At 40.0% G+C, this 14,621-nt stretch overlaps 1 protein-coding gene across 1 annotated transcript; it reads left to right on the top strand.

The window, feature by feature from the left end:
• Window positions 1-1,795: 1,795 nt before the first annotated feature.
• On the top strand, window positions 1,796-7,547 carry LOC140245119 (uncharacterized). The gene is made up of 3 exons (XM_072324718.1): window positions 1,796-2,304; window positions 5,478-5,683; window positions 6,398-7,547. Exons 1-3 carry the CDS (start codon window positions 1,877-1,879, stop codon window positions 6,928-6,930), a joined length of 1,167 nt encoding a protein of 388 aa, XP_072180819.1. The 5' UTR covers window positions 1,796-1,876; the 3' UTR covers window positions 6,931-7,547.
• The last annotated feature ends 7,074 nt before the right edge of the window (window positions 7,548-14,621 follow it).

The following is a 14,621-nucleotide window of genomic DNA, read 5'->3' as shown; positions in this document are numbered from 1 at the left end:
ACTTGATATAACATTTCGGCTTACTCTGAGTCTGAACGAAAAAGTTGTCTCAAATGCTTTTTTTTTTTTTTCCATGATTGGAAAGCCATTAGGCCTATATGTGTGTGTTTTTTTAAAATCTGTTCTCTTTTTTTGTGTTTTGTGTGTGCGTGTGTGTGTGTGCGCGCGCGTTGGGAGTTTTTTTTTTTTTTTTGTGAGGAGTAAGAAAAGGTCTGCCATGGGTGTGAAAGGACCCTGCAGCGTCGGGACGTCACCAGCTTTTTTTCAAGGGGGCTGGGGGGGGGGGGGGGGGGGGGAGAAAGGGCGATGCGTTCATTAACTGGTTCTACTTCCGGGTTTTTCAGCGCAATGTCTGATTCCACTTCCGAGTTTCTTCAGCTGACAAGCAAAAAAAAAAAAAAAAAAAAGCCTCTTACCCGCGCGCATGCGTGCGTGCATACTTGATAAGTAAAAGTTTTTTTTTTGTTTCTTTTTTTTTTTTTTTTTTGGGGGGGGGGGGGTTAGGTCTGAAGGGGGTGCGGGGGGTGCGTTCGCACCAACACACCCTCCCCCCACCGAGACGCCCATGAGCGTGCGTCTCGCCCATAATACATGAAACATGGTAAGTCTGCACACAATTTGATTCTGAGACATCAGACATCTGTTCTCGCGCGCATCCGATTTTGGCGCCGCGTCATTTTTTTTTTCTTTTAAATTCGTTATTTTTCAAATTACCAAGGAGATCATACAAATATATTTACATTTATATGAATATTCAATGGTGTTTAACTTCCCCGTTCGCATCATTTTTTAAGTTGCCACATCAACTTTGTGATATGTATTACCAGTATATCACTTTCGTCTAACCTGAAGTTCACTCCAGATTCAATTCAGGTAGATTTCGGTATAGGTCTTCATCATTAATGATTGACCACGTTCTTGTACTCCGCATTGATGTCGTATACCTCTGGATCCACACGGATAGAGCGTTTACAATTATTTTGGCAGAAGGCCGGATCTACAGATGCTCCTTCCTGCCTCAGCAATACCAGTAACTCATACATATCAAAAAGAGTGGCAGAAGGGCGTATCTGTAAAAATACGTCTTTCTAATCGATGGCAAAGTGCGAGAATTTTTCACGGTGAATCTACATAAATAGGCCCATCTGTTAAATTGAATGAGTTGTGCTAATTCCTTAGTATGATGTCGGATTGTTCATGACTTGAAATTTGGCCGATGTTAATTATCCTGCATGGGTGTACGTCACTATAGTCCGACGCCGCGAGCAGGGCCACGAGTCACGCAGCTCACGAGTCATACAGCTCACGAGTCATACAGCCCACGAGCTCGACACTGGACCAATCTAATCCATGCACGAGTCCGACACAGTCAAGCATCACGGGGCTTATGCATTGTTGGTCTTGCGGGCTTCGAGCTCATGGGATTTGATATGACTCGTGGGTTTTATGGCTCATAGATCTTTTTTCATTGTCAAGATCGTGGGCCGTATGGATTGTGGGAGTTAGGCTCGCGGGATGACGGCCAACAATAGAAACAGCAATCTTTGCCAGGTGAAAAATTTGAGCAAGCGAGTTTACGGAAATAGAATACAAAGTTTGTATTTTGACAACATGTAGTGGGAGAAAACATTTTTAAAGTTCATCGAGTGATGCACATGATTTGTTTTCTTTGAGGTAATGGTTATAGCCTTTATAAGGAGAAAAATATTTACCTCTTAGCGACCTCCCGCAGAGGATGTAGCAGGCTGGTACCCTTGATCCAGCTAACTTCCGCCCATTCTTTGCGAGAGCCCGATTCTAATATAAGAGTTCACACAAACACTGCATTCGAGTCGTCATTTCAGCCTATCTCGAGTTCGACAGTAGGTCTGAAAACATGTCGCGCTTCTCGTCGCCTGCGGTTCTTGTCCTCTTTCTGGGGCTTGCAGCCGTTGCCTGCGCCAGAATTGATGTAGGAAAAGCTCTGGGAAGGGTGAGGTTGGCAACCAGCTATCGAGGAATACTCCCGCATGAGAGAAGCAGACCAGTTCCCGTGGAAATCCCATCGGGACTGTTCCCGAAAGAACCTGCCGTCCGTGGAAACGGGGTGGAAGACCAAGTTGGCGCCGGTGGCGTGGAAGCGGCGTCGACGCCCACGGCTTCGGGACCCACAGCACAATGTCAGACCGTAGCCCAGTGGGAGGGGCGAGCGAGTGAGTGGGATCACCTTCAGGGGAACAACGACCGCTTCAACATCAGCTTCGACGGCATCAACCGCCGCAAACACATCAGAGAAGACAAACGCGCTCAGTTGCCTGGAAAAAGGTAGGCCTATAATTATTGTCTTCGAGTACGTTTTAAATCATTGAATGGATCTGGGTTACGGCGCGTAACTCATTTACAACTCTTTTCACTGGGTGCGAATTCCCAATATCACAAATTAAACAAAACAGTATGGATATATCCCACTCTCCATATTTGATTTGAAACAGCCACTTATTGTACCAATTAGGGAAACAGTGTATATTGGAAACGAGAGATATGATATGATAATGACTGTTCAGGGGCGGATCCAGGGAGGACCGCAACCGGCGCACGCCCCCCCCCCTTTATTTTTTGTTGAAACAAAAGAAATAAATAGAAAAAAATGGGGGAGAGGTGCGTGCGCCCCCCTTTAATTTTGTAAACGCGCCCCTCTTTACGGAATTCCTGGATCCGCCCCTGCTGTTCATGATTTGCAAATGTTGGATACGTAAATGTTATAGCCTAAAATATGTCATGTAAGCCTAAAAGTGTATGTGTGTGTGTGTGTGATGTATGCAGTGTATTGTGTGTGTTATTTTGTGTAAAATTGCATACGAGGGGGATATTATGTTTATTTCAGAGGTTATAACTCTGTAGAAGTTATATAATCTCCTTCAATAGGAGTTTCAGCCCCTCTTTATCCTCACCAGTTCTTATCAGGACGTATAGAAAGTGGATTCCTCTCAGTTTCCATGCCTTCAACATTGTTCAAAAAGCACAGGGTGTTGGTATGTGAGAGCTATAAATTCTACCATATCCCTCCTATGTCTTGAACAATATTATATAGATGACTGAAGTTTTGTCAACAAATCAGATGAAATATTTTGTTTCTGGACAGATATCGGGTTTTCCCGTACTCATATGTCACACACATACACACACACACACACACACAATTTGAGTATTTTACTCAGAAGATTGAATCTTCTGTCTTTAAGACAACTCTCAAAACAGTTCGTTTTGTGTTTTTAGACAGAAACGCATTCGATATTATCTTCTGAACTAATATAAGTGCGTGGTTTATTATACGCGTTAAATGGTGATATATGGAATCTAACCAATATTGATTGGCCGAGAGCAGTCACGTAACAAGTCTTTCATTTTGCCTAACATGCCCAGCGACCGCTCGGAGATGTTATTGCTCAAAATAATCCTTGTTCATTCCATGACTTGCCGTAAATCTATACAAAAGCCATGTCCACTCTACAGAATTGGCTCACGAAGTGTCAAATATGGACGATATATGGGGGAAAATTCCTTTTTTTTTTCGGCCGAAACTATCTCTAGTCGAGTTGTCTCATTACCCGTTAATTTTCAGGGTAACGATCGTCTCCGCTGGGCTAGCTGCATGGCCTATTTCACATATTGTATAGTACATTGTGTGCGGTTCCGCGGTCGAATTATTTCTTACACTTTGTCTTATAGCTTCGAATAGAACTGGTGCTGCTGGCCTGGGAATTTCTGTACAGCACAAAGCATGGGCATAATATGAAGTTTAAATCTAGTAATAAGGATCCATGCCATTTCTTTGTAAACAAGGATACACATTTCTAGGTCGGAAAATTATCCACCCTATGTAACATTGGAACAGTTCAAAACATAATTATATTCCGGCCTTGCCTCGTAGTTTCACGCTTGGTTCCAAAGTTACTATCGGGTGGATAATTCCTATTACCGCCCACTGCAATGTGCATTATTTGTATATTATCTTCATAATACTAGTAACACTTTAGCATATTCTCCATGATTTGCTGGCATGAACAACTGTAGTTATCTAAAAGTGATGTCCTTAAGATTACAGAAAGCGAACTCGCTGCAGGATCGATTAAGGTCAGGCCGATTTCCCGTGGCATTCAGCGTCCACGAAAGACAAACACGCAAGCTATAAAATGTTTTGGTAGAGAGATTACAGATCACCGTGATTTCCTTTTGTTTGAGACGAAGAGGAAAGAAAGAGGAAGTCATGTTGCCCTCGACATAGTTATCTATTGCTTTGCTTTTGTTTTTGTTTTTTTCGTGTGTTCATTTAAAGGCATAATTTACCATTTGCAGATGAAACAAAAACCCAGCAGTAGTGCTTGAAAATTATTGCGAAATTTTTATATGGTAGGATGTTTTGTGATACAACAGACCTACACATAATTATTATGCATCAAATGTGATACCTTGAACATTTTTGAAATCACTGCTCCCAGGAAGGTAGACCGGACCTTTAACTGTCACCAGTAAGTGGTAGGAGGTGGAAGGTTAAAGAAGGCCATTATCATCTGGATCATCAATTATGACGCTGTTGGTGTTAGCATTTTTGGAATAAAAACAGCTTAAGGACACATCACCCCTGGGATACTCATAGATTCGCATAATGTGCATGACGATGGGAAAGATTGCTTGAATCCCAGCCAGGTATGAAAATATTTTGGCATAAGAAGATCTGGTGTGTGTGTGTGTGTGTGTGTGTGTGCGCGCGTGTGTGTGTTTCACAGGGCGCACACTTCTCTGTTTTGCCTGCCAAGGTTCCTGTGTAGTGGTTGTTGTGTTAAAGCTATACCACCAAGATTATGGAGATAGACGGGTGTAGCTTAAGAAATATCGTAAATGTATATTCACAGAAGCAATTTTTGTCAATATAGAATAATATTGCCAACCAACAGATACGATATACTGGCAATACAGATTACAATTATTCCTGTTCTCAAACATTGACTAATTCCTTTGGTCACCTGTGTGTCTGTGATATTGTTTTGGCATTCTTACAATATTTCCTTCCTTTCTGAAGTTAGACTCTTCATGATTCAGCTAAAGATGATAGGATATGCTAAATCTTTAGGCAATTTATTCCCTCTTATATAATTATTGATAAACACTTCCGAATTCTTTTAGCAGTGATTGTTGCTGTGTTCATTACCAATTTCTCCCAAAGATTCTTAAGCTATAAACCTGACATTTTGCAAACATTCTTGAAAGAAACGTGAACTGATGAATAATTCTCCAAAGTTAACTCTACTTGCCACAAAAAAAAAAAAAACCTGATTCGCGGTAGCATGAGATTCAGTAGTCACGAACACGAGTCGCCATCTGAAACATTACAAATCTGATTTACTCCTTTAAACTGATGTTTCTAGAAGCGAAAAATCCTCAATATCGAAGAACTATTGTAATAAGTCGTATCTTATCTTTCTCTATCTCCGTTACAGGATCTACGAGTACATTCAGCTCTTCGATGACGGTATTCAGTATGTGATCAACCGTAATTACAACACTTGTCACGTTGAGCCTCTGGGCACATGGCGCAATCACACGATTCCTCCCAACGCAACGCTGGAAGACCGCTACGAGGTCGGAGCTCCTGGTAGTGGCTTCATGGTGCAGGAGTGGTCCGACAGGATCCCGGGACGACGCAGTAAGTTTGATTGATTGATTAATTACTAGTAGTTGACCGGTTGAATGAATGATGGATTGATCGATTGATCGGTTGCGCGATTGATTGGTTGGTCGATTGATTGATTGATTAAATTATTGATTATTTGTTTGATTGATTGATTGGTTGACTGGATGAATAATTGATTGATAATTGAGTGTTTGTTTGATAGATAAATTGATTGGTTGATTTGATAGATTGATTTCGTGATTAATTGGTTGATTGGTCGGTTGATTGACAGATTTCCCGACATGACCACAGATGTATTTTGGTTTGACCGATTGACTATGTAATGATCAATGAATTGGCAGATTGATATAAAATAGCAGCTAAAATTTGCAGTTGACTGCGAGATAGAGAGACATTCCGGGTAATCGACCGATTGTCTGATTGGATAATTACTTGGTTAGTTTGAGGGACTACTTCTTTTTCCAATAAATTAGCAATTTTTTTTTGAGTAATCGAAACTCAAAAACGAAACTGTAATGTTGTGAATTAGAAGAGTGAAAAGTTTATACTTGTTGAAAAAAAAATCCAACAGAAAGAAAGATAAAAACAAGGTGAGGAGAAGAGTTTAAAAACGTTTAGTGTTCAACACAAGTTTTCTTTTAATGGTATGTCATAAAATTGATATGAAGTCTAAACAAGAAATAATATGCACCATAAAGTAATTACAACGTTTTTATCCCTCTTCAGAGGAGACATGGATTGGTACGTTTACTGACGTTGGTTGCTGGCCAGTCACGGAGACTTTCATGGAGCGAGACGACGAGACCCTCGAGATGGTACAGTCAGTCAGCACTCGATTTTTCGACCTCTCCCAGGGCATCAAGGATATGTCCATCTTCACACCGCCGAAATTCTGCAACAAGTCGGCATCGTCGTCAGCAACAACGGCAGAACCATCGACTTCGAGCCCACGACGCGTCCCCGTCAGACCGAGCACCCAGTGGCGCCGTGTGGATGTTCCGCTCGTCGCCCCGCAGCGGTCTGCCGGACCTCTCTACGACGTCCTGTCGAATCCTTCTCGCGAGCGTGGCCCGATAGATCAAGATCACGGCTCGTTCTTTAACATGCTGCGAGTGACGTGTGAGAGAATTCTAGGCCGTCCAATTCACCTCCGAAGAGTCCGACCTTATCTCATCTCACTGATGAGTCAACAGCGCTTTCTCAGCATGTCACCGGATCAGAAGTTTAATTTCTGCTCCGGAAAATTCCTGCGAATGTAGAAGACCACGCAGCAGTGAATGGCCGATTTTGTTTTTCTTTTTCGCTGATGCCATGGTATCTTAATAAAGGTACGCAAATGAGCACCAAAAGTTAACATATTTCGATGTATTTTGCCAATACATTACGAATTGCATAAAAATCAAAATGATTTAATATAAAGATGTCTGTGTGCTTCATTACTTGCTTTGAGATATGTACGCTCTAATTCTGCTTTCGCTCAATTACACCCCCCCCCGAAAAAAAACAAACAAACCTCTTAGCGGTCGATGTGCCGTAAAAATAAGTAGGTCTATGAAGGCGTAGTGAAGAGACGAAACTTCTTCTCCTTTTTTTTCTTCTTCTTCTTTTACTTACAAACGAATAAACCGTAAAAGATGACACAAATTGTATATCAATATTCTCCCACACTGTCGCATATAAGATTTAGAACTTCTGTGTTGTCATACTTTTAATAATTTAAGCACGAAAGAATAATATCGGATCAGAATGTGAACATGTGAAACTCAAAACGTGAATTTGAAATGAATAAGACATGAATCTAAGCACTATATTTAGTTCGAAAACTAAACTTAGGTTTAACCTGAAGATAAACACGCACACACACATACACACACAAACACAGAGACATATATATATATATATATATATATATATATATATATATATATATATGGCGGACAAACAATGTAATTGCTATATAATCCCCAAAGTCGGGGACGTTTGTTACATACTGTATCAAATTTGAACGGCATACTTTTCCATAATTACGTCAGCTTGTGGAATGTACGATTCAAATAAAGAATCAACAATGCTAGCCTCAAAGAAATATGTGTATTCTGTGTTGTGATTTTTGTCACTTTCAGATGTTATACCGATCCTAGAATTAGTAAAAGCCTGGGTATCGCTGTGGTTATAGCTCCAATGATCACGAATGATCGTTCTGACTCCTTTGGCATATACTATCGGTCTAATATGTTTGAATGCACCTAAATTTTTTGTTACCGATAGCAATATAATGTTATATTCGTGTTCTAGTGACTAGAGTCAACATAATTCGGAAACAGAATTGAATCCTTAATCAAGTCGGACATGATAGTTATAACTAGAATGTTACGGAATTTGACAGTTTCACGTGCTTCCTATCATATACTTAAAGAATAGGTGAGATAGAGTGCACATGGTAGAGGCATGTGGCTTCATCAGTATCTTATTCTCTTCCCTTGCATACAATATTCATCACATTTTTTTTTTTTCATCCAAAAGAAATTAGATGGAGTATTGAGTTGTAATATTCTTGACTTTTAGCGGAGCAACGGATTGTTCAGGGAAAATTAGACATAATGAGAAGGTCGGCACCTTTTTGCTCATTATGACAAATACAGTCGACTCCCGTTATAACGGATGAAAGTCTTCGGGACAGGCAGCTTTCTTTCGATCTTTTTATCAAAATTTCCTTATCACTGAACAAATAAACAACAACAACATAGGGGGGATAATATTGGTGCTTGAATTTTTACTTCCTTGTAACCGGAATTTCGTTCTTATCGTGTTCGTTATGACGGAAGTTCATTGGATCTTTTTATGTTGTAAGCACAAAACGCACAACACATATTTAAATGTATGCGTGGGATTACATTTATGTCATTAAAGAGCATAGTAGATGACAGTAAGAGTACATAAATTTACAACGTGAATTTCTTTTATTCACTTTCCGTTTATCTATGATGTCATAGAGCTTTATACAATCACATAGTGTCATGGAAATCTAAATACACGACGGATCAGAGCTGTGGATAATTGAAATGACGTCAGTGCAAAGTCACTTATCTACATAAGATATGAACATTCTTCAGGTGCACGTCATGAGTTCGACACCCACGAAACATACAGCCCACGAGTCACACAGCCGATGAGTTATACAGCCCAAGAGTTACGTAGCCCATCCATGAGTTTGAAACTAAGCAAACAAGGACCACGAGACCGATATTCAGCCCCGCGTTGTAGTGTCGAACTCTGGGCTGTTTTTACCTATATAGTGTCGAACCCATGGGCTGAATGATTCGTGCATGGCCGGCACCACGTTTTCAAAAGTGTGTGTGTGTGTGGGGGGGGGGGCATTTCAAACTTCTGCTGCCACTTCTGGGTTTAACTAGCTAACAAGCAAAAAAGAAAAAGAAAAAAGAAAAGGTCTTCAACGCAAAAAAAGGCCTTACCGCGATCACACCTCAAGGTTTGTATCTAACTGTATTTCTTTTTAGTGCCACTTACGCACTTCCGGGGTACAAAAAAAGTGTGTGTGTGTGGGGGGGGGGGGGCGTCCCAAAGTGGTGACATCTTATGTATTCCTTTGTATGGTGCAAAAAAAGTGGCCGCCCAAGCCCCCCTTCCCCCCCCCCTTCCGCCGGGCCTGTCGTGGGCTGCATGACTCGTGGGTATCGGTCTCGTAGGATGACCCCCATTCTTTTAATTCGGGGATCATGAATCAGGAGAGAATGTGCATGCCTTTGTCGCATCGGCTGTCAATAAAGAGATTTATTGGACAGGTTTCTCCTGCCAACCATAAAGTTTTTCAATCTTCAGTGTAGAAGGGTGTTGATCATTATGTGCAAAGCAGACTTTCGAAAAATTGCCCGGATTCTCTGGTAGTCTTGTGTTAAATGGAAGTTAAAACATGAATATAAAAAACACTGAAGAAAAAAAAGCCAATGGTGTTATCAAATCTTACATAGGGTCTTCTACAACCTATTGGCACAGCGATCGATCACATCGATCGATCACATAGATAATTGCTTTCTCGAGAAAAGTTTCCATGCAGTAAAGGTTCTTTAAAGTATGAGCAATACGGCGGTGGTACAGAGAAGACAGAGAAAGAAAAAAATATATCGTAAGAAAGTCTTAATTGGGTGAAATAACAAAATCTGCATTTCACATTCTTGGTATAATGACACAAACGATGACAAAGAAGTGAGAAAAACAAACGAATCAGCAAATAAATTCTTAATTGAGCAACATGAGGATCTCAGTGTTAATTGTAAAGAGAAATAAATTACACATTTCTTTTTCTCAGTGCTCATTTTGAGGTTTGCTCAGTACATGACACTACGTGATAACATTCTTAGGCGGCATTTTGTCTTTTGTTTCTTACATTCTTTTAAATGCTATCATTCTATAATGTGCTATATTTTACGCTAATTCATGATTATGACAATATAAATGCTTAATGGTGATATCACTGCGTTCTTTAGACAGCGTAATAATTATGTCAAAAAGTGTGATATCAATGGAATGTACTCAAAACATTTATTACATGCCCTGTGGTATCTGGACTTTGGATTGTGCTCAATTTGCCGATTAGATTTGGAAACACGTCATCTCAAAAGCAAAACAAAACAAAGCAACTTAAATTGTCAGCAGCGTTTGACAGTGGGGGACACACAGCCACAGCGTCATATCCATTACGAGAGTTCTCTTAATCCGAGTATTTTCTGTATATAGTTTTCTACAATCTCTGGAAAATGTCATGTGCTTCTGTGAATTTACAATAGATGAAGAGCCGTACATTTCCCTAAATGAGTGAACGCAAATTTATCCTATCAGCAACTTTCACATTATGTTTTCAGTAAGTAATAAAGTCATTACCAATTTATTGTATCGATGAACAGATGAGCTGGGAATTAAAAACAGCAGTTTCACAACGCATCAGATAATTACAATTATAAGCTAGAATCTCTACCGCAGACCATCTCACTGAGCTGTTGAATTATAGCTATTAATAGGTCCCTATGAAAGAGTTATACACAGCACATGTGTTTTCTCATAGTTCTTATGTCAAACTAATATGTGGAACCAACGAGTTGCATCTTCTTCAGTTTGCTGTCTATAATATCGAAAAAGTGATTCCCTAAACTTTAGCTATCAGATAGTGATGTAGATGTAACATAAGAAAATGTTATGAATATTACAGCTTCATGTGTACAGCACATGGCCCGATCGTCCAGAGCTCATAGTTACACAGCGGACTTGACGACAGACGTCTTAGCGCTATATTATGCCACTATACGGATCCGCGTTGTGGGTTGGGGAACACAACTTCACTGATCATGCTTGGAGCGCGATGCAGCGCAGACGTTTTGGTAAATAACCTGCGCATCTTCATTAGGGGGGAAATTGGGTATTTCGTAGAGGCTCCAAGTACTGCCCACATCTCCACTCGATATCACTTTAAGATCAGGAGGAACATTGGATATTTCGTAGAGGCCAGCAGCAGTGTCCACATCTCGACTCGATATCACTTTCAGATTAATCGCACCGTTGTCCGATTCCCTGACTTTTCTCTTATAACTACGGCGATATTTTGTTTCGTTTTGTTGTGTTTCCAGAACGAACGATGACCACGTGAGGTATGTGTGTCCCGCCAGATTGTATAGCGAGGAAGGAAAAATAACACAAAGAACGAAAGAATAGATTACAAGACGATAAGACCATCCTAATCACTATTACTTATGGGTGCATGTTCACTTAATATACGAACACATATATTGTTATTGGGACCAACAGACTCTCCCATGTTAAGACCGTAAGCCGTATCTTTATTTGGACTGAAGAAGTCTCTTAATACCCATAGTGAAAGAAATTATGGACTTGAGGCGGACGTTGCTCTCTTGTTCTCCCATTTAATCGAGCTTTCGGCCTGTCATCGGGCCTTCATCTGGATAATTTCTTTCACTATGTGCTACCCACAATAAATAGGCACTGCGTACGTTTGGGAAGGAACAATCTCTCGCACTATACATATAAATATATATATATATATATATATATATATATATATATATATATATATATATATATATACATACATACATATATATTATATAATATTGTTTCATTGTTAACTTACCATGCACAAGTCATGGCCACAAGATTTCCAATGACAGAAATGGCCAAACTGATGCCATAGCAGAGGTGCAACCACATATCTCCTGTAAGCCAGAGTAAGAAGAGCGCACAATATAAACACTTAAGCATCTAACTCTAAACATTATTATAGTATACAAACATTCAATGTTTGTGAGTGCGATGGTTCCAAACATTACATTCGGTGCAAGTTAACCGTTCTATTCAACTCCGCTTCGCGTCAATAGAACAGTTAAACTTGCTCCGAATGTAAAATTCGAAACGTCGCACGAATGATAAAACATTGAATATTTCTTTCATGCAGCACACAATATTATTATGTAGGCCAGGTCTAGACCAAAAGAATTACGGAAGCAATTTTCATTAATAATCGGCCAGCAGTAGGACTACATGCCCCTCAAACTTCACTTCCTCCCCGTATTCTTTTGATTATGACACATTTTTTTTTTCATCGTAGGAAATTTCTGGCATGAAATATCAAACAACCTGCGTGATTTTATTCGGCTGGTTCGTTAAGACTGACACAGCTGCATCGTTCCCCCTTCACAAAGTGATACTGCCACAGATTCGCACACCTGTGCTTTCACTTCCTTACACAATAACATGTTCTCATGCCTATATATATACCATTTACATGCACCATCATGAGCACAGTGCCAACGTTTAGTGTGAATGATACCAGTTCACACAATCGCATTTCATCATTCACACAATTCCAAGACAGCAGACCTCCCAACCTTTATGACTGAAAATAGGGATGATTTGGCTCAAAAGTAGGAAAGAAAGAGAAGTTACCATAGGAGCGTGTAGTAAAATTATCCAGAAAAATAGGAAACTCCTGTTGAAACAAGAGCTGGAAATGGCCAAAATTAAAATTCTTTCCTCCAAATTCAGTATGGTTGGGAGGTCTGAGACAATGTCACTGCTCTCAAGCTACATAGCCTATGTGCCCCACTTTCACTAGTTGCATTGAGCATACTTCACACAGTGAAATTATCCACCATTCACAAAGTATCACTTCACCATTCACACTAAACACTGCGCAATAGCCGGACAGTGGCACACTGGCGATAGCGAGTGCCGAGCGCCGAGTACTAGTATCGAGTATTTTGCCAAACTACCCTGCATTCAATTTGGCATTGGTGTAAAGCCATACAGGGCTTACCATAATAATATATGGCGTCGCAAGGGTAAAAATTCAAATAGCTTTACCTTGATCCCAGTGCTGTGCTGCGACTGTCGTGTTGGAAGAAGTACCATTCACACCGGCGTGCTGTGAATCATGGTCTTTGCGTTGTGGAATAATGTAGGGAAATATCATATGAATATATGGCACCAGTACTGTATGGCACGCATAATAAACACCTATACAGTGTGTATCAAAAAAAAAAGGGTAATCCAACGTTGGATGGCTACTATTTCGTAATCGTCAGCTATGGAGAGCGCAATGTTGGATGTGAGGAAAGGGGAACTCTTCTTCTTTCCATTGGTACCTAATTATGTTGACAAATGGCATGCATGACTGAGCACATGAACTTTAAAGGTCCTGTTTACCTTTGGGAAAAGTGATTTTAAAAATGTTCAAGGTATCACGTTTGATGCATATGTGTACGTCAGCTGTATCACAAAACATCCTACCATATGCAATTTTCGCAATAAGCCTAAAATGTAAAGAGATTTCAGGGCTTTTCTCAATAAACCATTACTGTAGACGGTTTAGTCCGGAAACATTCTTATTATAACTATTGCTCACATTTTGTATATTTAACAATACCTAACATTGATTATACTGATTCAAATTTTTACATTGGTTGTTTCTATCCCTTACTCACATATTTAAAAACTATTTTGAAACACTATACTGCTGGGTTTTTGTTTCATGTGCAAATGGTAAATTATGTTTTTAATGACAACTTGCACTTTTTTTCAGGTTTTAGTGTTATCGTGAAGGAACAATGAATGTCTTACTGAATGGATGTGATCTGTCAATGAAAGTAGTCGAAGTAACAGGCCAGGATATCCTTTTTTAATACATACTGTATATACAAACAAACAAACATACAAAATTCTCCGAGAAGAGACAGACGGACAGACAAAAAGGAAGGGGGAGGGGACCTTGTCACCCTAATAGTTGAGTGACTCAATAACGTTTGGCAATAATGTTGCTGAAATTTGAAGTCATTTACCTTTTACGGTATAACTATAATTCAAACTACAAGAGTACACAGTGGAACAATTCACCATTCACTAATATCGAATGCCCAGCGTCTTAGCGTAAAGCCATGCGGTCATAGCCACAGAACTCTAGAGTTCTGTGGCCATGGCAGTGCTCACCACTATAGGGCGCCGCATGTAGCGGTCAAACATCAGATAGCTTTACCTTGATCCCAATGCTGTGCTCCGACTGTAGTGTTGGGAGAAGTACCATTCACACCGGTGGACTGTGACTCATGGTCTTTAAATGCGTTGTGACATGTAGGGGAATGAATGTATACGAATCTAACTATATCATAACACACATATTACGTGTATTATGTATACATAAATGTATATTCACATACAAACATACATACACAATTCTACAAGCGAAAGATGCACAGAGTCAGTGAGAGGTGCTAAGTCACCCAATAGTCGATTGATACGTAACCGCTTGGCGATGTTAAAGGCATAATTTACCATTTGCAGATGAAAGCATTAGTGCTTTAAAATAGTTCTAAAATGTGAGTTAGGGATAGAAACAACCACTGTCAAAATTTGAATCCGTATAATCGAT

This window comes from Diadema setosum, chromosome 22 (assembly GCF_964275005.1).
Source record: "Diadema setosum chromosome 22, eeDiaSeto1, whole genome shotgun sequence".
Taxonomy (NCBI): domain Eukaryota; kingdom Metazoa; phylum Echinodermata; class Echinoidea; order Diadematoida; family Diadematidae; genus Diadema; species Diadema setosum.
Note: the sequence above shows the minus strand (reverse complement) of the source record. Positions and strands in the feature narration are given on the sequence as shown.